General features: G+C 46.3%; 1 protein-coding gene across 4 annotated transcripts in view; it reads left to right on the top strand.

Moving 5' to 3' along the window:
- NBEAL2 (neurobeachin like 2) overlaps positions 1-23,670 on the top strand; it is a 1,179,347-nt gene that overhangs the window by 1,116,955 nt on the left and 38,722 nt on the right. For all 4 annotated transcript variants that reach the window (XM_069645798.1, XM_069645800.1, XM_069645799.1 and 1 more), the window contains 3 exons: positions 6,201-6,295; positions 7,286-7,402; positions 8,102-8,263. In XM_069645798.1, coding sequence (XP_069501899.1) covers positions 6,201-6,295; positions 7,286-7,402; positions 8,102-8,263 — 374 coding nt within the window. The remainder of the gene's footprint in view (positions 1-6,200; positions 6,296-7,285; positions 7,403-8,101; positions 8,264-23,670) is intronic.

Genomic DNA, 23,670 nt, shown 5'->3' with positions numbered 1-23,670 from the left:
TGGCAGTTCTGTATGTCTTCTTTGACCCACAACAATCCTGTTGGATGAAAACTGTTCAACCTTGTAAATTCTTCTTTAACAAAAGTTCATTCGTTCTTTGACAAACACCCTTTCTACTTGACACTCCTTGTAAGTTTGCAATTTGCCTGGTATACTCCCCTAGTATTCTGAAGGGTACCTGGTTACTGCCTTGCTCTGCCCAGGTTGGTACAATAATATCAAAAAATGAATGAGCAAGGTCAGGTCAATCTCTGCTGAAGAGTAACCACTGCTACACCCTGAGTGGGTGACCCCTTGTGTGGGTGGTCACAGAATTCTCATGAAACTGTTCTTCTGCACAAAAGGGTTTTATTTTGAAGTGCAGTGGTGTAGTAATACACTGGTATTTTTCAAAAAACATAGGTCATTCACATTTGAGGACATACAAAGTGTAGTACCTAAGTACGAATGATCAAGTAGTCAATATTTGAGACTTCTAGTTGTACAGTTTGGTCATTCTCTATAGGTTCCTTGGGAAGAGTTGAACAACAAGATATAATACATGTCAACACGACAGTGTTTCGGCCATTTTGCGTGGAGCTAGGTGAGCTCTAATGGTGTGTTAAGTGCAGGCCAGGGCCATGTTAAAGAACAGGGGCCCTGTGGTGGGGTGACTACCTAAATGCCTGTTTGGAGTTGATGCAGGCCCTACTGACACTTGCATCCTCGACATCCGAGACGTCACACTGCTGCTTCAACGATCTTGGCAGCTGAATGCACTGACAATAGACGTGACCGCGCCTGTTGACAAGATGACGACTGCATCCTAAAGAAGTGGATCCTTCCACCTCTTAATCTGAGCCACTAAGCTCCTCGGATTCAACCACATAGGACCCTCCACTCGTAAAGACACTCCTGTCCTGATGAAGGCCTACACCATTAGAGCTCACCTAGCTCCACGCAAAATGGCCGAAACACTGTCAAGTTGACATGTATTATATGTTGTTGTTCAACTCTTGATTGTGCCTACACTTTATGGGTCCCTCACCTGTTTATGATTCCACTGAATTCTCTAAGCTTCCTTCCCAAGGAACCTATAGAGAATGACCAAACTGTACAAGTAGATGTCTGAAATATTGACTACTTGATCATTCGTACTTAGGTACTACACTTTGTATGTCCTCAAATGTGAATGACCTATGTTTTTTGAAAAATACCAGTGTATTACTACACCATTGCACTTCAAAATAAAACCCTTTTGTGCAGAAGAACAGTTTCATGAGAACTCTGTGACCACCCTCACAAGGGGTCACCCACTCAGGGTGTAGCAGTGGTTACTCTTCAGCAGAGATTGACCTGACCTTGCTCATTCGTTTTTTGGTATACTCCCCTGCCAGGACTCTTCATGTACTTCCAAATGCCTGGTGTACTGTCCTGCCAGGACTTCTCTTGCACTCACACGTGCCTGGTGTACTCTACTGGCAGGACTTCTCATATCTTAAAGTTCCTCTGTATGCCATAGTTGCATTTACCTTTCTTGGCTTGGAATATCTGTGTTTCACTGCTCTTTTTAAACATTCTCCATATTTGCATTAATTCATTATTGGGGTTTGGGTGGGCGCTCAGCCCTTTCCAAACAATCTTCTCATTATTTCATTTTCCGTTATTTCGCAATGTTAGATGTTTCTGTGCTGTGGTCGCTGAAACTCCCCGGGATCCCCACTGTACTCTGGCAAATTCACTGGCTCTCTGTAGCATTTCCGGGCTTGCTTGTGCTTACGCAGTGTACCTTTGATGCTTATTTCCCACTCTGGGCGGCTTTGACATCTCTTCAGCTTCTGTCGTGGCTCTGCTCGTGCATGCTGGCTCCTCCTCTGCTCCCGGTAAGGACATTCTCTTGGCCGCAGGACACCCAGGGACCCTCTTGCAGTTTCTGGACAAGCCCCCTCCCGCCAGCAAAGTTCTTTACTGGTGTCACTATCGACTTCAACGGGTCTCTCCCTCAGTGAGGGATACTACAGTCTCTTCTGGGTTGGGGCACTCTGCTGATGCCCAGGCATTCCCCTTCCTCCTGGGGGAGGGGGGAGTAGACCGGCTTCCTTGCCACCTCCAGTGCTTTCCAGCTCCCCACAGGCAGTTGGGTGGCAATGGATCACCCTTTACTTCTCTTGGCACAGCAGTTTTCAGCCCTTCCTTCTCCGGCACAGGCTTCCTGCAGCCGCCAGGTCCTCCAGGGACCTCTCTCACACTTCCTGGGTCTTTCCTCCTTTTTATACCAGCTTTGGCCAATAAGATTTGGGGAAGGACTAAACTGCTAACAGCGGGACATGATCATCATGCAAGTTGTAATTTTGGGTCATGTTGAAAACATTTCCGGGCCAATTTTGATTCTCAGGCCACGTCTGTGTCCAAGTCAACATAATGTTATTTTATTATTAGCACACTGCAGGCAGAGAGGGGTGAAGAGATCAGGGGTCTGGCAGTCAATCTGGAAGCGCGGAAGGCAGGCTATACCTCATGATATTGTCTGTGTTCTGATCCTCAGAAGCAGGAGGCCCCGTCTTCCCTGCTGACCAGGTAGGCTCTTGGTGCCCCATGCTACCTTTCCACCCAAACTCACCATTTTCACATCTTCTACCCACTATCCGGCCCCACTTATCTACGGCCACCTCGTCCTTTGGTAGTCCAGAACACTTGCTGTTCCAAGCCTTCCCCCCTGCAACCATGGGTGTCATCGAAAGTGAGAAGGCAGTAGTTCCCTTCTCCCTGCGCCCATGGCAGGCATTTTGGTTTGTAGTTTTTTAAAAGTGGAAAAATGGCAACCGCTCTATTTCTCCACTTAAAGACTATTGGCCCCCCAGAAAGCATGCCAGGGTGTAAATAGCAATAAATCCCACGTGCCAGAGTATTACCATCAAACTAATGTCCACCCACTTTGGTTTTTATTGCTTAATTGCGCATTTAATAGAAAATCGCATTCATTGAGAATATAAAAACAATACAGTAGGTTTTAAAGGAAAAAAGAAAAAACAATCCAATCAGTCTTCAATTAGTTAAAAAGTAGTAAAAAGAAGAGCGCAATTACAGTACATTTATAATTCAACTCGCCTACATACAAATACTTCAACACCCTTTTGCAGGTTATTATTTTAAGTGATTGGAAAACTACTCCTACTACGTTTTTGGCTCTCCTGGTACATCTTAAGGCAAGCAAATGGAGCATGTCATATTGTCTCCAAAGGACTTTTACAGAGCCTAAACATTGTATGGCATTGTATGGGATCTCAAGATGTTTTTCCAAGCTCCAGGCAAGACAAAAACGTCCATGAATCCCATTTAAATCAAGAATGTCTTTCTGTGCTTTGGGTCTGGGAGCTCAATAAAGCATCTTTTTAGAGTAAATGTAGGAGCAAAGGTCACCGAAAGAAGGGTCTCGTTGGTCCATTGCAAAAGCTATCCGAGCAATTTTTTACCTTACTTTTGAATTTCCTTAGGTTAAATCCTAAAATATCCCCAGGGTTTTAGCATTTTCATGCGCCGTGTCTTAGGAAATGGGTACCTTTTTTCATTTGTTATTTCAGGCTATGGTAACTTTATCATGATAAAAACTCTGTCGAGTGGTTTAGAGATTAGAATGTATTTCTCTTTTATAACCACTGACGTGGTCTCACAGTGGCTAGTTAAGCCACTTAAATTCCTGATGCCTGATTTGCCTTTTTAATGCCAACTCCTAGGCTTTATCCCTTGCCAAGTCTGTTGATTTTCGACTTGAGAGGCCAGTCAGTCAAGAATAGTTTATTTCAGAAGTGACTTCTTTAAAAACATTACAGAGACACACAGTTACACATGTTCTTCCAATATGTATTGCTATTCTTAAATAAGAAAACAAAGTATGTGCAATTAACAGGGTTTCTCCCATTAAAATCTAATACATTGCAGGTCTGGTCAGCCTAGTTCTGCAGTAAAGGAGTCATGGGACGTTTACAAACTCTTGCGTATGCCTTCCGACCATCATTCCATACTTCGTAATTTGTATTATTTACTCTTCTTAGCAACCATTTTTCAGTGACTGCTGCTAAAGGAAAAGCATTTGAACCCAGCTTTTGGTATAACCGAGCGTTCATATAACAATTTGGGCCAACTAAAATAATTTGGAAGAGAATTAGTACTTAACATTTCATGCAAGTGATTAGATGGTTTTATTGGTTCCCGGGATTCACACTCCATTGCAATGGTCTGCAGCAACCTCTTCCTGTAGAGCAAACTAGACTGTGAAGTAATGGCTTCAGGATTGTGAAAAATATTTTCAACATTTGTCATGTTTGACAGTCTTTTGATATGACGTAGCCACGGGAAAGATACAAAAAAATCACATTCTGATGACCTTAGATGGTTAAAGAGTTGACGAGTCAAAACTGCTTTTATCATTGCGCCATATTTAGAGCCATGGTAACACTGTTTCCACTGTTAATTCATCCTCCAGGTAGGGAAAACCGGAGTCCTTGATGTACTGCAAAATTTGCAATTGAAAAAAGCAGACAAAACAGCTGCATTAGTCTTTACATCTTTTGCAAATTTCTTCACTGCTGACAGCAATTGTGTTAAGGTTTCTGTGAGAAGTGTAGACTTCAGACTTAATACATTTTTTTTGCCACAATACATAAATATTGTGCCACAAATTTTGCAGATTCGAAAATAAAATGGCCAAATATATGACTGAATCTCACAAATGGAGCATTCTTAATTTGAAATGGAAACCCTACTGACATTAATTCTGGAAAATGGTCTTGAGTTCTTATTATAAGATCCCGAATTTTTTTTTTTACGGGAACTATCTGCATGCTTGGCCATTTCTGTGGTTAACTTCGGAGCTCTTGATGAATCGCTTTTATGCAAGGCGCAAATTACTCTTCCTCTGTACTCTTCGGTATCTTCATGAATGCTTTGAACAATTATTCCTTATTTAATTACTTATGTGCTCTCATATTATGCAGCGGAATACTCCAGATAGCATACTTCTATTATTACTGATTTTAAAGCCTTGGAAAAGGATGGGGCGAAACCAGACATATTTGATGGATTCTGTATAAAGTGAAAGGCAATAGATGATGTGAATATGAGTAATGTAAAACCTCTTTTGTTTTGCTTAAGTCACACAGAGTGGGACGTGTATGTCCATATGTGGGTCCTGTGCCTGCTGGGCCTAGAGACCCAATCTGCTCCTCACTGATGAGGCCCAACAGGCTGAAACATGTTTGGGGATTCCTATGGTCTCGTGCAGAAGCAATGTGAACAAGCAGTTCGGGCTGGACTGCCTCATTTGGGGGTGGGACCAAGCCTGATTTGCATATGGTTTTCCCCTTTTGTAATGGATTGGCATGCTAAGAACAATGGTCTGAAGGGTTGCCCAGAGCAATTCCAGAAGTTAGGATTAATTCCAAACCTTCCAGCCATCACCTCTTTTGTTTTGAATATGTATTTATATAGTCATGTTGAATGGTATGCATTTTTTATATTATGCTTTTATGGTGTATGCCGAAATATAGATTAGCTTGACTTGAGTATTGTAAATGAAAAGTCATGAAATGTATTTGACGAGAGCATTTTTTAACACTTGATCCTTCCATTCATGGTGCGTTATACAGTCTGATGTTTCGCTTTGGCCCCGTCAGTGTCAGTCTCCCTCCTGAGTTGATGGTTTGTGACCACCTCTGCTTCTGCACTAGCATTCTTCCTTGCCCTCTAGCCCCTGCGTATACTGCAATGCTCACAAACTGCTTTGCTCATCTTCTCTTACCATCATTGGCTGTCTTGTCCCACTCTCACATTTTATTTAGTGTGGCACAGCTCTCTGCACTGCTGAACACACTGATGATTCAAAAGGCCGACAAGCAGGGGGAGAGTGTTATGTTCAATTGTCACATAGATGTTGTCCTCGATAACATGCTTTCCCACCTGTAACCCCAAGCACAGTGTGGCCGGAGATGCACATGTTTGCATTTCTCATGCAAAATTGTGCTACTTTTATGCTGGAAATCAATGAATAACATATTACCTGCTTGTTGGAAAACAGTGCTTTATAGAACAAAATGTAATTGCTTGTTGCTTTAGGCTCTGAATTACCTCTTCATTCACACTGCCTCCATAACTGATGGGTCGCTGTCCAATAACCAGTATAATTCAACCAAAGGCAGTAATGCATGCTATATTTCTCTTGGCAGATGTTGTCACATGCCTAGCACTTGACCTTTGCGGAATCTACCTCATTTCTGGGTCACGGGATACCACCTGCATGGTGTGGCAGGTCCTACAGCAGGTGAGGATATTGCTTCTTTCTGATTTCAAGACTTCAAGACACTTTACAGTCAAAGGTGTTCTTATACAGTGGAGACATGCCCACTCGTGGGTGCACACACATATACAGTTTCTTTTACTAAACAGAAAAAAAAAAAACTTAACTAGAACTCAAACACAAATTTGTGAATTGTCGCAAAATGTGCTAGCTTGCATAGCCTCACTGTCTGGCAAACACAATCTTCTGTCAAGGGTATTCCAAGATTTAAATACAACCTCACACTTACTCATACAATCACACCCTCGCTTACAGGCTCTGTCTCTCACACGCACAAAGATGCACATGTTCACTCTAGTGTACACTACCACATGCACATATCCAGCGCAATATCACACACTCAGATTCCTCTGCGAAAGGAAAGTGCAAAGTCATCTTTAACTGCTTCGCTCCTATGTTCAGACCAGAATCACAACAATGAACTCACAGGAAGCTCTATGCCTGGCATCAATATGTGGAAAATAGGCTCATGTGTTAGGCAATTCTCCAAACAGGGAGCATGTGAGGCTTTGCATATTTTCAATTTGATCTACATGCTGCCGAGTTCAAGTTCTTTAGGACCTCTCACTCGAAGGCAGAAACTTCATATTTAATGTTTTCTCACACTTTGTTGTCATAGTATGTTACCATTCAGTTTCACTGTTCTGGGACTGCATTGAGGCAGAGGTGACCACAGTGAGTTGGAATTACTGACAGAAGAGAGAATTTGAGTTCAAGTGTATGTTAGACATGTCTCGATCATGCTTTCCCACTGCATCACTTGACACACTGTCTCTAGTTTCAGACTTTGGCATTGGTTGTGGTAAAGCATAGTAAAACATTTGACCACCTACCTTAGCTTCAAATGATACATGTCACGTTACAGAAGGGATGCATAACCTTGCCTACGTTATGATGGTTTGTTATAACATAGAAGTTGTATTGGTTCTCCTATTTTGTATTTGTCTCCATCAGGGTGGCTTCTCTTGTGGCCTGGCCCCTAAGCCTGTGCAAGTATTGTATGGACATGATGAAGAGGTCACGTGTGTTGCCATAAGCACAGAACTTGATATGACAGTGTCTGGATCAAAGGTAAGAATTAGGTTGGTGTCCGGTCAGGAGCTCTCTTGTAATGTATTTAAGACCCCCAGATCCCTTCCGATGGCATATCCATATACGATCCACATCAAATGCAATTTAATCTGGACCTTTTAATTGAAAGCTTGCTTGTAGTCACCCTTTACTGGCAAAAAAGGTCCCTTGAATCTCTTAAGTGGTCAGAATATAGGCATCGATTGTGCGTGTGGCGGGGAGGACTTTTAGTGGCCCGGGACATATATGGCAATGTGGAAAGACATTACTCTGGGCAGTAGAGAACTTGCCAATATTGCTGGAAGGTGAAGGAGTAATACTGGGAACTCTGCTGCATTCTGGGTGGGATGGTAATCCTGTTGTCTGTGGGAGGTGTTTTCTTGTCTTCTTCCTTCTTGCTCTTCAGTTACGTTCATTAGGAAATGACGTAGAACCTGCTGGGCTTGTCTATGTTTAATCCGACTGTGTGAACATTCTTGGGGTACTTTATACTTTTTTTGTTGGATTGCGCCCAAAGATGAGGTTGAAGGAAATGTTTGAATTATATGTCAGAATCAAATTATTGTATAGCATTATTACCACAAATGCTGAATGGATGGGTCTAGCATGCAATTTACTCTTGTAGCATGGTAGGGCCCTTGGTTTCCAGAATGAAGCTTCCTATTCTTCATTTCATTTACATCTTATGTTCTTTCCCAGGATGGCACCATTATTGTTCACACCTTACGCCGGGGTCAGTTCATGAAATCTCTAAGGCCTCCATGTGAAAGCACGCTACCAATGACCATCTCCAATCTGGTGGTTGGTCTGGAGGGACAGATTGTGGCCCAAACCACCATTGAAGGCCGGTCTTCCCTCAAGGTGAGTCCCGGAAAGTGGAAAAAAGCTCTAGTTTCAGTATGTTGTTTTGTGTTGAGCTGGGATGAAGGTGAAAGGGTGCTGAATGGGAGAATGAGTAAATGGGTGATTATGACTGAAGGAGTGAATAAACATTGTTTTTGCAATAGGACAGTGGCACTCAATGTAGTTGCACAGACAGGTGCATCATAAACTATTTCCCCATCAGCTCTCTCAGGTCAGCTATCCGGATTCTGTGTTTGAATGGTTAAGGCCATACTTGCAAAGAAGGTCTCGATCATTGGTCTGTACATGCACCTTTGAGTCAAGCAAGCTCCTTTTGACCTGTGGAGTGCCACAGAGCTCTGCACTTTCATGGTTCTTTAATTTATATCTTTCCCTGCTAGCTGAACTTGTGTAGTACTGTGGCTTTCAATTTTACTATGACGCAGCTAATACCCCAATAATTCTTCAATTAAATCAATAAAACACACAAGATCGAAGATATTAAAGCTTGTATGATGGCTGTGGATCAGTGATGCATATAAATCACCTGAAGCTAAATGGCAACAAGGTTGGGGTTGCTTTTATCAAAAGACAAATCACACGTCTCGACTTCCTCTCTCTGGCTCTCATTCATAGGTCTGCATCCAAAGCCTATCCAAAGAGCATGAAACCTGGGTGTAAATTGGTGCCAACTTCACTTTACCATCACCAACCTCAGCTGTAGCAAAAGCAGGCTTTTTCAGCTAAGGCTTGAATATAGGATTTTACATTTTTTCTAATTCAGTGACCCAGTCCTATTGGTGAACAGCCTTGTTTTGTCAAGACTTGTCCTTAGTAATGCATTCTGCTTGGGTCTTGCAGACTGCTAGGAGTCTAGTCCAGGCCATCTGCTTAGCCCAGAAGGCTTGTATAGAAACCTCTGTTTCTTACTCGTAAATTCAAATTGATTTATATTTTGCAAGGGGTGAAACGTGAAAAAGCAAATTACTTCAAATTCATTGATCTAAAAGAGGCAGGCTTTGGGGACGGGTTCTGATACCAGGCAGCGGAATCGTGGTGCCTACTACCACTAGCAATAAGATCAACTAATGAGCTTGCTACATTTTCAAAAGCCGGGAAAGAAATGGCTGTTCAAAGGGTAACATGATAACCGCTGGATCTGTTTATTCTACGTGCCGGAAGGAAGCGCCTTTTCTTGCTGTTGCACTGTGATGAAATCCCATGGCGGGACATTCGTCTAGTGACCATGAGCGAGGAGGTTTGGGGAGCTGGGTGCTTGATAAGCCAGCATTGAAAAAAATACATTTCTCACAATGCCCCTCAGAAATAAAACCCGGACTGGATCTGCGAAGGGTAATTATGGGCTGGGGAAGAGAGAAAACCTTGCAAAATACTGTTGGGAACGAGAAGGAGCACTCTGATGATTAGAAGTCATTCTCAAGAGTCTGTATTGATCCCGGTGTACGAAAAGGGAGATCAGAACAATCTCAGAGAATTAAAGACTGCTGTCCATGCTGGACCTCACTGGGAAATTGTTTGCGTCCTTTATATTAAAGGAGCTGCAAAATTGGGTTGAGAGGAACAACATTTTATATCCCTTTCAAACTGGGTTTGTCCTGGTTCGGCGACGACACGCAACAGAAGACTGCTTGGCACTCTTCCACATGAGCCCCGGCATAGAAGAGGTCCCTCTCCATATGTAACCTGTGTAGACTTTCGATCAGCGTTTGACCAAGTAAACCACACCATTCTTTGGAGAAAATTGAGAAATCTCGGATGCCCAAATTGGCTATTGAATATGATTATTTCATTGCTTAGTAAATGCCAGGCTGAGTCTTGATTGAAGATCCGCAGGAGCTGCTGAACACTGACGCACCCTCATGGAGCACTCAACTATCTAAATTACACCTGGAGCATAACACCCGTGGGGGAAAGGGGAAGTGGATAAAATAAGAGAAGAAACAGATTCATTATGTGCCCACAGGATTATCTGTAGTAAGGAAAGAGAGATTAACAGTTAATTTACAAACTACCATTTCCTGCCTTATCACTCATGTCAAAAATTAATTATGCATATACCTGTTATTCCTCTGTTGATTGCTTAGAGGATGAACAATGTTTTCTCTTCAGGCGATGAACTGGAAGAGTTTTTATATTTTCTTCCTGAACACTGACCTTGTTGTCATTTTACTTTCACTCAAAAATAACCAATAGGTCCATGCCTTTAAACAACTCTTCTTAATCTGGTTAAAGTACCTGTCTATGGACAGAACTAACTTGAGTCCAAAGAGTTTTTGCAATCACAAGATCCCTCCTGCTCAGTGCAATTTAAGTTTGTGTTTTCAGGACCAACCTTGCCCACACATGGTTAAATGATAATGGCCTCCTGAATTCATTAGTTTGACTGGAAGAATTGCAGTAGCCCGCTCCCTGCCACGCTCTCCTGTCTCCTCTGGCTCATAAGTAAAGTCACTGCGCTTCCTGCAAGGGGAAAAAAGAAAGCAAAAGAAAAAATGAAATTGACTAGTTGCTGACAGGGGAGTCCAAGCAACATCGGTATTCTGGCTCCTGAAATGAGCAGTACGGTGAGGAGAGTAACACAGCATACAGTTTCTATGTTTGCTTTTAAAAAGGAAGAAACTGACTACTTTGCTTTGAGAACAAGCAGCGTCTGTAAGCCAACTCCTAAAATGCTATGCTGCCGCATGAGAAGGAGGCTGGCTTGCTCAATGTCGTTCGCGCATGGAAGCGAATGAAATTCACATTGAGATATCTTCTGCTACCTCTCTCTCACTAGTTTCCGAGCGGCAAAGGAAAGAAAAGAAGGCCGCGGTTACGGAAACCAAAACATTAATATGTACACTCGAGTGACAACAAAACAAGCGTTTGGCCTGCGAATGAGGGACGGAGTAGCTAATTCCGTCTGTCAATATCGTTGCTCCGGAAGAGAAGCAAACGCCTCACCCGCTCTGTTAGCCTTAATGGAATAACTTAAACAGTGCATTCTGTCAAATAACATACCGCGGAGCGCAAAAGCAAAGCGCCAAGTCAGTTACTATTTGTGTAATTAGGAAAATAATAAAGAACCAACATATTTACACGTTTCCTTATTTTGAAAATAACAGGGTTAACTTCTGATTTAATAAAACAGAAAGTTTACTTTTTACTGAAAATTGACGTGTAATATTTTTAAGAGTTCACTTAGCTTCTGAAATTGAAGACAGTTTCATAGAAACCTCAGGACATTCGACATTCATGTAGGAAGCAGTTCTTGTTCTGGCAAATTTCTTGACAAGGCCAAATGCATAGGCCTCAATTCCTGGAGCCTCCTTGTTCCTGACCTACTCAGCTGGAACATAGACAATGAAAGGCAGTTGAGAATGTTTTCCAACTGCCTTTGGGAATTCCTCAGACAATCGGATCAATGATTAGCTCCTCCATCTTGGTTTGGGCAGGTGTCCACACTCTAAACAAGGTAGTTAAGGCCCAACTCCCATGAAAACATGAATTGCATACAAACATTCACTGCCAATTCATTCTCCAGCCCAAACACACCACCCAATATAAAACTAACATACACTTTATTTGAAAAACCCTGACAGTAATACTATGCCTAAATTCTGTTTAGACAACAAGGGCCTATTTTCTGGCCTGGTGGTAGCAAACGGGGGAGTCAACCAATGTTGTGTGCTGGTTCCCCTTTATTCCACTTATATTTAGTTGTCCGACCAACACGGCTGGGAAAGAAAGCTAATTTTCCCCCGAATATTTGCCAAACGTGAACCATTGCAGTGCCGACGACTTGGTCATGCTCGACCAGACCTACACTTGTATGTAGGTGGGCTACTCACTTGAAGGTATCTTAATCCTATACAAACAATGTTTTTGCCCCACAATACTTTATGGACTTGTTGTTCTGTCAATGAAGGATTTTGGTTTCCTGAATAAACTAGAAGAATTCTTCTGGCGTAGATTCCTGGGACTGTCCACATCCACCTCCATGGAATATCTCCGTCTAGAGTTAGGCTTAATTTCATTGACAGGACAAGTCCTGAAAAAAAGAGAGGAACTCTATATGAAATCTAGAGCTTCCCATAAATGGCCATTATTGACAAAAATTGACAAAAACCATGAGTCAGTTGTTAGTGGCAGGAGTTTCAATGACTTGAACGCTGAACTCTGAGAGCATCATTTGGACCCCACATTTTGAATGGCGGAATATCTATGAAACCCTGAAGGATGTCTTTAAAAGAAGGCTTGATAGATGGGAATGGAGTAATAACTATTTATATCTATCGAAGCTATACAACTACGGGGGCATCATTCCTGTAATACGCTGCTATAAGAATTCACAGCTTTATTTACTCCAGACCCAGTGCCCGGACCCAGCAGTACGAAAGCTGAGGTGCCTACTCTGCACAAACCAGCTATCTTTATTGGAAACATGCGGCCCTCAGTTGAATTTGGCTGGTGAGCTCAGATATTGTCGCATATGTAAGATGCCCAACAAGTTAGAAACATCCAAACGCGTGTTTACAGAGTTTATCAAACTTGGATCACTTTAAATGTGTACTTTGTGCAAATTTGTTTTTCACTACGAAGCGATTAAATCTCAAGAATTCTGGAAATTCTGCCTAAACACTGACTCAACCTCTATGCACATAGCACTTTATCGATTATGGACACATGTTGTGAGATACTTGACTTAAAGCAAAGGACACGATTATGAAGATGCCTAAATAAATGAAAAGAACGTTATTACTAACAAGTTAAGGAAATTGATTTGATGGGTGTATGTCAATGAAACATAAAGTTTAAAGTTTTACATATGTTTTTTATATATATATTTAGACCTTTTTGAATTTGGTTATATGATTGAATACTTTTAATGCTTTTATTGAAATTGTGATATAATTCAGATGATTGTTTCTTTGGGTGAATGTAAAGTAAAGTAAACTGTTATGCTTGTGAAAAGTTCTAAATGAAATTAAACACAATAAAGTCGAAACGCCTAACCAGCCCTGCAGCTATGAGGGAAGTTCCCTACCTAACAAAATAAAAGCTACTGTGTGCTTTAAAGTCAAAAATAAAGTTCTTCCGTCTGAATCCTATCCAACTAATGGGCGCTGCCACTTTAGAAAAAAACATCTAACTAAAAGTGGAATGGAAGGCTTTGCACGATAGCCTCACCAGGGTGTCTGCATGGTCCAATTATATTCGGTTTGTTCAGGCTTTCAAAAATTCCTTTTTGGCACCACAGAACATTCTTTGTATCAAGTTAGGGTTCTAGTTTTTCCATTTACCAAAGAAACTGTCTCTACCGTAGAGGTGTTGGGTTCTCCCCAAAATCCTGTGATCCTCATACAGGTTTTCTTATATCCAAATTGTTTCAGATAGGGTGGCTCTTCACTCTGTTTTATCAGAGTTCTGTACCTTTTGTTGCTTTCTCAGCCTTAATTCAAAGTGTCCATCTTTCTTTCTCAATTCCCCTTTTCATAGGGTATTTGCACATTCAGGTTTCTCAGGCTACCGTAGCCTTGATGGCTTTCCCAGCTCTTATTCATAATGTTCGTATCTTTATCACTCCCCCTTTCATATGGTATTTGCATATTTGAGTTTCTCAGACTCCCGTAACCTTAGCTTTTGCAGCTGTTACACACAATGTTCATACCTTGTAACAGTATATTCTCATTTCAGTTTCTCAGGCTCCCATAAATTCGTTGGTTCTCCCTGTTGCTACTTGGCTTGGTAGTTCTGGTCCAATGTGTGAGGAGCTCGGGGACCCAGGCTCCCTCATGCGGTCTGGTCTCGCGTCCGCTGCAGGACTGCCGGCCTACCACAGCTTCTTTATGGTTGCACCACCAGGTGAGACAATTGTGTCTCTGTCTCTGCCTCTCCTCTGACCTTGGCTTCCCGGTCGGGTAGGACACCAGCCCCCAGGCGTTCGGCTAGCGATTCACTCGCCCTCCTTGCTGCCACAGGCTCCACGGCCCACTGTGGCTCTGCCACTCCAGGACGTCAGCAATATAGAGACTCGCCTCTGCTTAGTGGTGTTCCTCCCTCGGCACAAGTCTCTCTCTGATTCAAAGTTCCTCTTGGTTTTATATAAGTGCTCACAAACAAAAAGGGTGTGCTCTTCTTTGACTATGATGCTCAAGATGAAGCCAAAGTGGTTGAGAAAACAACACTATTCAGTGAATTACAAGTAGGGGGTTCTGTTGATGCTCTTTGACCATGGCGTTCAGGCTAGATCCAGCATTACCTGAAGGCAAAGTGATAGAACTGTCACTGTTTGGTGGTTTCAAAACAGGAGTAATAGGTCTTTTCAGTTTCCATACATGCTGATAACATGTGTTGGACTGGGAGTTCCCTGTCAGAATGGGAGTCCTTGTCCCCATGAAGGTAGTCACTTCCAGTGACGTCCCACTTGCACAGACCCCGAGGGAGGGTGTTCTTGCTTAGCGGGCTCACATCCCTAGACTCAAAGGGGGTGGCCTCCCTCTGGGAAGAAGAGACAAATAGTCCAGATTCATCACAATACCCAGTCCTGTCACTTAAGACAGGAAAGACACAAGAAAGCCTGCCACAGGGCCTAAACATCAAACCTATGCAGCCAAACCACCTTTAGATGGACTAGATCTACCACAATGCCCTTCTCTCCCAACCAGAAAACCTAGAATGCATCAGGAAAAATAAATGTTCCCTACATGGACGGGGAGGCCATAGTAAAACCCTTAAAGGACAGAGTGAACCTGGGGGAAACCTAAACCCTCTGCAGTCACCATAAGACACTTGCCTTCCCAATAGCAGCAGAGCACAATATCCTCCACGCAAGCAGCCTGTTTAGCTTCTCCCTGCACACAAAGTTTCAAAATGTCCACGAGGGTTCTTAAAAAAATGGACACATCCCCTTCAGCCTCAGTCTAACTATCAGGAAGTGAGATAGACAAGCCAATCCTAAGCCAGTCTGGTGGCTGACAGGAGCAAAGGATTCCTGTTTGGAGAAGGCTGGAGAGGGAAGATGGCTGGAGAGAAGATGTGTTGCAGAGACTTTGGTGACTGGAGTGTGCTGCAGAGGGGAGCTGGAGAAGTGCAGCAGGGGAGAGGAGGTGGTGATCTCTACAGAAGACAAAGTGGTTAGATTTAAAGGGAAAGAAAGGAGGGAAAGTAAAATCAGTAACAGAGTGAAAGGCAGTGGTAGGAACGGGATAAAGGAGATAGGAGCAAAAACCAGGAGTGGAGTAGAAGTCTGTAGTAGCAGAGGAAAGGCAGGAGGAAGTAAGACCCGGAGTAGAGTAGAAAGCAGCAACAACAGGCAAGGCAGTAAGTAGTAAGGAGACAGTAACAAATCAGCAGGAGGAGGGGGTCAGCCAGATATGTCTTCAGATGAGCAGAGTGAAGCAGATTGTCCAGGGGTTGACGTGTATTGGAAGAGAAAGTAGAAGGCAATAGAGATAAGAGATTGGAATTTTTTAAGATATTGTGGAGAGGGGCAAGTCAGTGTAAGGAAGGCATGGTATCAAAGTAAGACAGACAAAAGGGGCCTATACTAAAAAATAAAAAAAAAGCTATTGGCAAGTCTTACCACTATGCTACAAATAGTGTTGGATCATGTTCACAAAAAGAAAGAAGTGTTCACAAAAGGATAAATCAGGATGTTTAGGCCGTAGGCATCCCTTCCCTGCGTTTTTAGCACGGGACAAGGCAGGTCACTCAAGCACAGCAAAAGCTTGAGCTTCTTCGGCACAAGATCATAGTTCCTTTTACTGACATCAAGGCCTTCTGCGCCTAAGTCTCTTTCGTTCCAAGTCTCTTACTTCAGAGGGCCTGATGTGCCAGACACAACAAAAACCTTTTCCTTTTCAAATATTCAAGTCGGGCTATTAACTCTTCAACTTGGATCCCCCTCAGCCGGGCTCAGATCCTATTTTCATAATTAGCTTTCCTCAGTCAGGTTCAGACCAGCTTTAATTTGTAGGCATCCCTCAGTCGGGTTCACATTTGCCACAGCAATATCTTCTCGGGTGTGGTACTGTTCATGCAGGATCCCCTTCTTCTGGGCTCAGACCCCTTTTTCTACAATTAGTTCCCCTCAGCCGGGCACAGACCAATTTCAGTTTAGAGACAATGAAAGACTTTCTAATGTGCACTGGATTCAACTGAACTAGCTGCAGGACCACTTCAATTTCACAGTTCAATAACTCTTACCCGCTCAGGAAGGTACCAAACAGAGACCTTCGAGTGAGCACACATGTGACGCCGGACCACTCTGTATCTGGTACCTATTTGGTTTCATACATTTCAATTGTATACAAGTTCTCTTTCTTCATACAATGTTGTCGCTTGCAACCTTGAGCATAACACAGTGTGGTCTGTTATCAGTTTCTCCAACTCACCGGCTGTGCTGAACTCGCTGGCGTTGCTTTGCTGTCGAAGTCCAGGACAGTACCACGGTAGCAATCGCTTCTCCCCGCCTTGCCTATCAATGCGGGAGGGCCCATGTACCTTTGACCCACTACACAGTCCGCCAGCTGCAATTCCCGGTCTTATGTTTCTTTTCCTTGGGGCTTTTTGAAAGTCACGGTCCTTTATTGAAAAGGGTAAGGGTTATTTCCTCCTACTCATACGTCCGTCATCTTTCCTCCATACTGCATGGGCGTCCCTTCCAAGGGACACGAGGCAGAACCTTTTTTACCAGAACAAACCTTCTTCCCCTTTAAATTTAGAGGCGCGCAGGGGTGCGGCCCTGGGAGTATGCACTACCCTGACACCGTCCTCCGGCGCCACACCTCAGTCCCCTTTTCTGAATCGACGGGAACGGGCCGAATTCACCAGCGCTCCTGGTTATGGCTTCGGCCATGTCTTTTCACGCATGGATACTACTTCTTTGTCTTTTTATCATTCAGCTACTCTGTCCTCAGGCGCCACGCTCCTCCCCGGCGCATGTCGACTTCCACAGGGTTCAGCAGGTGCCCATCCTGCAACGGGCTCTTCCCAACTTCAGACCCTCTGCCTACGTTGCCTTGGCCCAGACCACTGTTGGCAGGCTTGTACAGCATGTGGCTTGCTGTCATCGAAAGCGCTGAAGAACAGACTAGCCAGGTGGAGGAAGCTCTCCCAGAAGTCGCCTCCAGAGGCCCGCAAGAACTTCGTGAAACACTGAGCCAGGCCCGAGGGAGGGCAGCTATTTTCCATTGCACCACGCAAAGGAGACTCCTTCCCAAGGACTCTCCCACGCGGGAGGGACCGTTCAGGTCCTTGTACCAGCATGTGCACCGAGGCTGCTCCAGCTACCGGCCTTTGGGCCGAGGGATCCATGGATCCTCCTGGTGGCAGTGTTGAGGGACCGGAAGGTTCTTGTACCTGATTGTCATCCGAGGGGATCTGCCCTTATACCGGCAATATGGCCAAGGGGCTACACCCTAGTACCGGCAATCCATCTGAGGAGGCGCCTAAACGCAGCTCTACCAACCCCCGAGTCGAGGGTGTCACACCTACCGGGCCTAGGCCCAAGGAGCAGGGCAGGCCTTGTGATCCACACGCAAGAGTCTTGGAGGAGGCTGGGCCCAGTGAGCCGAGCAACACGTCACAGGCACGTGGCAGGCATCTCGACAAGATGGCTGCCGCACCAGACAGAGGCACCCGCCTGACGCCATTCCAGGAGTTCGGCGAAGAAAGAGTGTCAAGGTGGGACTGGCCTCAAGCAGGTACGTGACCTACAGCCTATCCTTCTTATGCACAGGGCAGCTTTCCACTGTGTCCATACGGGCAGGGTGTTCAGTGGCTACATCAGCTCTCGGCTACCTCGTCAGTACCCCCTACCACCTCTCCGGCCAGTGAAGAGGGGTTCTTCGAGAGGTTCCTGGGGCTCATGAAGTCACCTCGGATGCGGGTTATCTTCGAGGATGCCATCAGGGAAGTCCTCCCTACGATGCTAGCGGCACCACAAGCGCCTCCGCCGGTGCCTCCACCCCGGCACTGCCGCTGCCTCTGGCTCCCCAGCCGACTCGTCAGGCGATTCCGTGCCAGCCTCTGCTTCCTCCTTAGCCTCCGGCCACGGTCACTGTACCCCAGCCTCCAGCTCCAGCTACTCCTCCACCTCCGCAGGAATCCCTGATACGCAGGATACGGATGAGGAGGAGGATCCGGACACACCATCCTCAGCCAGGGCCTTCCACTAACGTCTTGCTGGGCTGGCGTAGTACCTAGGCCTACCCAAACCCGAGGTCGAGCAGCCGGCAGAGGGGGTTCTGGCTGAAGTCCTCACGCGATGCCCCTCTGCCAAAACGGGGATACCTCTGCAAGCCGATGTAGTCTCCCTGACCAAGAAGGGTTGGCTCAAGCCCCACTCTGTCCAGCCGGTCAAACGATGCCTGGACGCCAAGTACAGGCAGATGGAGGGGAATATACTCTTGCTCTCGGCCGATCCTCAGCCGCACTCCTCGGTTATTGCTGCGTCATCACTATACTCCAAGCCTCAGTCGTCCTCAGCCTCTTCCTCTGCAGTGCTGCTAGGCAAGGAGGAGAAGATCTTGGAGGTGTACAGGAAGAAACTCTATTCCAACGCATCATTGTATCTTCGTCAGGCCAGTGCCATGCTGGCTGCCACTAACCAAAGGTTATGGCGGGAAATTGCAGACTTCTCCCGGAACTCCCTACGCAGAGCCAATCACGTTTTAAGGCGGGGCTGGCTGAGGCCAATCTGGTTGCTCAGGACCTCATGGAATCCACCGTGGCCCATATTGACACCTCTGGCCGTGCCATCTGTATCACCACGGTCATGAGAAGGACAGCCTGGCTCCGGGCGACGAAATTCAACCCGGATGTCCAGGAACGCATATTAGATCTACTGTTGGAGGGGGGGGGGAGACCTCTTCCACTCCACCACGGACAAAGATCTGGACAAGAATAAAAACAGCTCACAAACGCCAAGTCTTTATCCATCTTGACAAAGACCACACCCAAGTCGTACACCCAGTCACAGCAGCGCTCTGACAGGGTGCGTACGTATGGAGGTTTCCGTGGCTTCCAGGAAACGAGATCCAGGCAGCTGGACCGTTCTCCATCTCAGAACCGGCGCAAGCAACAAAGAAGGGGGGGGGAGTAAGGGCGTTTTCAAGTCCCCCTCCTTCGGGACAGCCTCCGAGGGAAAGAAGGCATGACACGCCCCTTCGGGTCCACATGTCTCCAGTGCGGGGGCAGGCTTGCTCTCCATGCACATTTCTGGCACCAGAATTTCACTGACCCCTGGATCCTCTCCGTAGTATCCACGGGGTACCGCCTTCCCATGCCAGCCTCTCCTCCCTTCTCCCCTCCACTCCCTCAAGTTGGGACAGCAACTCTTCTGGCGGAGATCCGGTTGCTCGTAGAGAGCCAGGCAGTGGAGGAAGTCCCAGCCTCCCAGCGAGGCTTGGGCTTTTACTCCAGGATTTTCGCCATTCAGAAGAAGAACCAGACGGGCCTGAGCGTTGTGCTGGATCTTGGCCATCAAGAAGGCCTCAACCCACTTCCTCAGCAGAGAGGTGACCTCCTCGCATGGTGGTATCAGCATCTCATGTGTCTCTTGGCGGCAGTCCTGTTAGCCGTCCCACAGACGAGATTGAGGATGAGGAGGATTCAGCTGCACTTCGCAGCCTCATGGAACCAGGAGCGGGGCTCTCAATCCGAGATGATCAACGTTCCTCCATCTCTTCACCCAGACCTAACATGGTGGTTCAGGGACTGCAACCTGTGGACGGGCAAGCCCTTTCGACCGCCCACCCCGCAGGCCACCATCGCCACAGACTCCTTGCTCGAGGGCTGGGGAGCCACCGTGGACGACCTCTCGATCCACGGCACCTGGAACTCGACAGGAGCAGGAATACCACATCAATTGGTTAGAGCGGAACGCCATCTGGCTAGCGCTCAGAGCATTCCTACCACTTCTCAGGGGCAAGGTTGTCCTCATCCAGACAGACAACTCGACCAGCATGTACTAGGTCAACATGCAGGGAGGCACCAGATCCCCTCCTCTGTGCAGACTGGCAATCAGCATGTGGGAGTCGGCCTTGGAAAACGACATCTACCTCACGGCAGTCCACCACCCGGGGGAGTCAAACCTGGAGGCGGACGGGCTCAGCAGGTTAGGAGCAGACAATTACGAGTGGCAGCTAAACAACCTAGTTATTCAGGAGATCTTCAACAGGTGGGGTCATCCCAAGATGGATCTCTTTGCCACCTGGCACAACAAGAAGTGCCCTCAGTTCGCCTCCTGGTAGGAACAGGGCCCCGGCTCCCTGGGCGACGCATTTCAGCTTCAGTGGAATGGCATGAAGGCTTACGCCTTCCTGCCCACACAGCTGATTCACAGGGTGATTTACAAGATCAAGGAGTCTCACCAGGTCAACATCATTCTAATAGCTCCATGGTGGCCGACCAGGCCATGGTTTTCGGAGCTGCTCAGGCTCTTGGAGATGCCACTGATTCACCTCCCGACAGGCCCAGCACATCTTCTGGCACAGCAGGGGGCAGGGTCCTCCACCCAGTGCCAGAGAAACTAGCCGTCACAGCGTGGTACCTGAGCAGGTAACGCTTTGGCACCTCATCCTCTCCCAGGCTAATCTGGAAATCACACAGGTCACAAGGAGCAAGGCTACCAGGGCCCAGTATAAAAGCAAATGGACCAGATTCTGCCACTGGGCAGACTACAAGGAAATCGACCGCCTGGCATGTACTTCGGACAACGTGCTCTCCCTCTCAGGTTACCTCGCCCACTCTGGTGTGCAGGTGGACACCTGCCGTACATACCTTGCAGCAATCAGGGCTTACAGGAACTTGGAGGAGGGGATCTTCTCCTCCTCCAATCCTATCATCAAGAAACATTTGACGGGGCTTGCAATGTTCTACTCGCCTGTCAAGAGGCTGCACCCCGTGTGGGACCTCAACATAGTCTTGGGCGCCCTGGCGCACAAACCGTTTGAGCCAATTGCGTCCGCAGACATCAGGCTGGGAAGAAAAGAGTCATAAAGGAAGGCTAGTAGTGATTCCTCCTGGCTGACCCTAAAACCATCTGAGAGCCCTGAGAGTCCTGCAGAACATCAACGACTGGTCTAGTCGGACGTCACCATCAAGACGGCCTTACTAGTCGGCCTCACCTCGACTCATAGAGTCAGCGAAATCCAGGCGCTGGTCGCCTTGGAATAATATATAACCTTTCACAGGGACAAAGTAGTCCTGCGGACACACCCAGCAATTCTGCACAAGGTGCCGTCTGCTTTCCACTTGAACGAGGAAATAGTCCTTCCTACGTTCTTTGCCGATCCTAAGGACGAGGCATAGAGATTGCTGCACTGCCTGGATGTCAGGCGTGCCCTGAAATTCTACTTGGACAGGACCAAGGGCTTGTTTGTCACGTTTGGAGGCTCAAGACCAGGCTATCAGACCTCCAAGGCCTCCATATCCCACTGGATGGTCTCACCCATCAAGGAAGCTTATGAGGGCCAGCACATCCCGCTTCCGGGCCAACATGCACGCCCACACAGGTAGTGCCAAGGGAACGGCCATCGCATTTCAGCGCCATGTCCCTTGGCAAGTCATAAGCAGGGCGGCCACTCCCTCTGCTTTCTGCAAGCTTACTGTTTAGATGCCGGCTCTAGATCGGATGCGGCTTTCGGACAGGCGGTTCTCAGGAACCTATTTGCTTAAGGAGGACCTCGTTTCCACCCTGGGGCTACATTCAGTTGTAATCGCCCATGCAGTATGGAGGGACGGGACGTAAGAGTAATTATAAGTTACTCACTGTAGTAACTAACGTACTCTTAGTCCCCTCTCCTCCATACGTCCCACCATCCACCCACCCTAATAATACTGGTGTCATTAGGCAATGTTAAATCTATTGTCGACGCGTCAATGGGGACGGAGGTGTGGCGCCGGAGGGCGGAGTCAGGGCAGCGCATGCTCCTAGGGCAGCACCCCATGCGCCTCTAAATTTAAAGGTGAAAAAGGTTCCGTCTCCCGCCCCCTCGAAGGGACGCCCATGCAGTATGGAGGAAAGGGGACTAAGAGTATGCTAGTCACTACGGTAAGTAACTTATAATTTATCGTCCTCTCCGGTCTCGCCGCCTTTCTCCTGGGTTTAAACTGCCATCTCGGAATTGCTGCTTTCTTGTGCGTTTTGACTTGCACAGAGTGTGCTTTTGTGCTCCGCCTTTTATCCGTTTGGGGATGTTTGATGGAAGTCAGGTGTGTGTAATTATCAATAATTGCCTGACTCTGCCTGACCCTTGTGTTGGGACATGTCCAGTATACAGCTCTCGTGTTAGTCCATTGTCGCTCATGATCAACTGTCCGTGAGAAAGTGTTTGTGTCGGAAAAGGGGGTGGGTTGAGTTTCTAGGTATCCTACCTGGTAGGATGGGGAAAAAGTATTATAAGGAAGGGGATACCGTGTCGTCTCACTCTTCGGTGTCCCACTTCCACTCCCCTAAAACCACGCATCCATGTGATCCTCCCACACGGGTCCACCCCTAGGAACTGGATCCAATGCCGATGGCCGTGTCCTGGCCACCTGGATGACAGAACCCCAAGGACTAGCGGGTGAGACACCTTCAGGTTTCTCACATCAGCTAGAAGTAGGAGTTTCCGGAGGGCCAAGTCGGGCTCTAGTCAGGTTTAACAGATGGGAGGAAGTTCCAGCGGGGGTCAGGGAGCCTAGTGACAGTTGAGAGAGCAGGTGGGAAGAAAAGAGTCACAATGGAAGGCTAGTAGTGATTCCTCCTGGCTAACCCTAACACCATCTCTGAGAGCCCTGAGAGTCCTGCAGAACATCAACGACTGGTCTAGTCTCAGGGTACAGGACACCGGAAAAGCCTGCACATAGCTCTCAGAGGATTAGAAAGCCTGACCACTCAGCCTAAGATTGGGAAAGCTCCTGCAAGACACAGTTGTGGAAGAAGGCCATTCTACGTTTCTATATTTCTTTGTGAAGGATCATATTTATGTTTAAGTTGTCCCACCACTGTACACAGTTCCTAAATAATTGTTGATCTTTGCGCATCTGGTCTTGGCATACTTCTTGGTCCCAAATGTCCAACCTGTGACAAGCACCGAGAAACCCTAAGGTGAAAGTCTGATCCTTATGAATACATATAAATGGAACCGGCCAGTGAGGCATTAACTGAGTGGCTAAATAGGAGCATGAAGTTATGGGTTTGCCTTTCTGAATAAGGGCATTTCTTTAGTTACAATGTTATGTGGCAGTGCAACAAATATGAAATGTGCTCATAAAACTAAGTTAAGGAGAAGGTGCATGAAAATGCTGAGTATTCATTGATGGAGTCCCAATTTGAAAAGACTACCTCCGTTGTTGATGCTGGATGTGGCTGATAGAGGGTTTAGAGTGGAGACTCAATTATTGAGCGAGTTTGGAGATGCAAATCAGATTTTTGG

The sequence above is a fragment of the Ambystoma mexicanum genome, chromosome 2p, assembly GCF_040938575.1.
Source record: "Ambystoma mexicanum isolate Mex_15411 chromosome 2p, UKY_AmexF1_1, whole genome shotgun sequence".
Classification (NCBI taxonomy): Eukaryota; Metazoa; Chordata; class Amphibia; order Caudata; family Ambystomatidae; genus Ambystoma; species Ambystoma mexicanum.
This window is presented reverse-complemented; position numbering and strand designations above follow the sequence as displayed.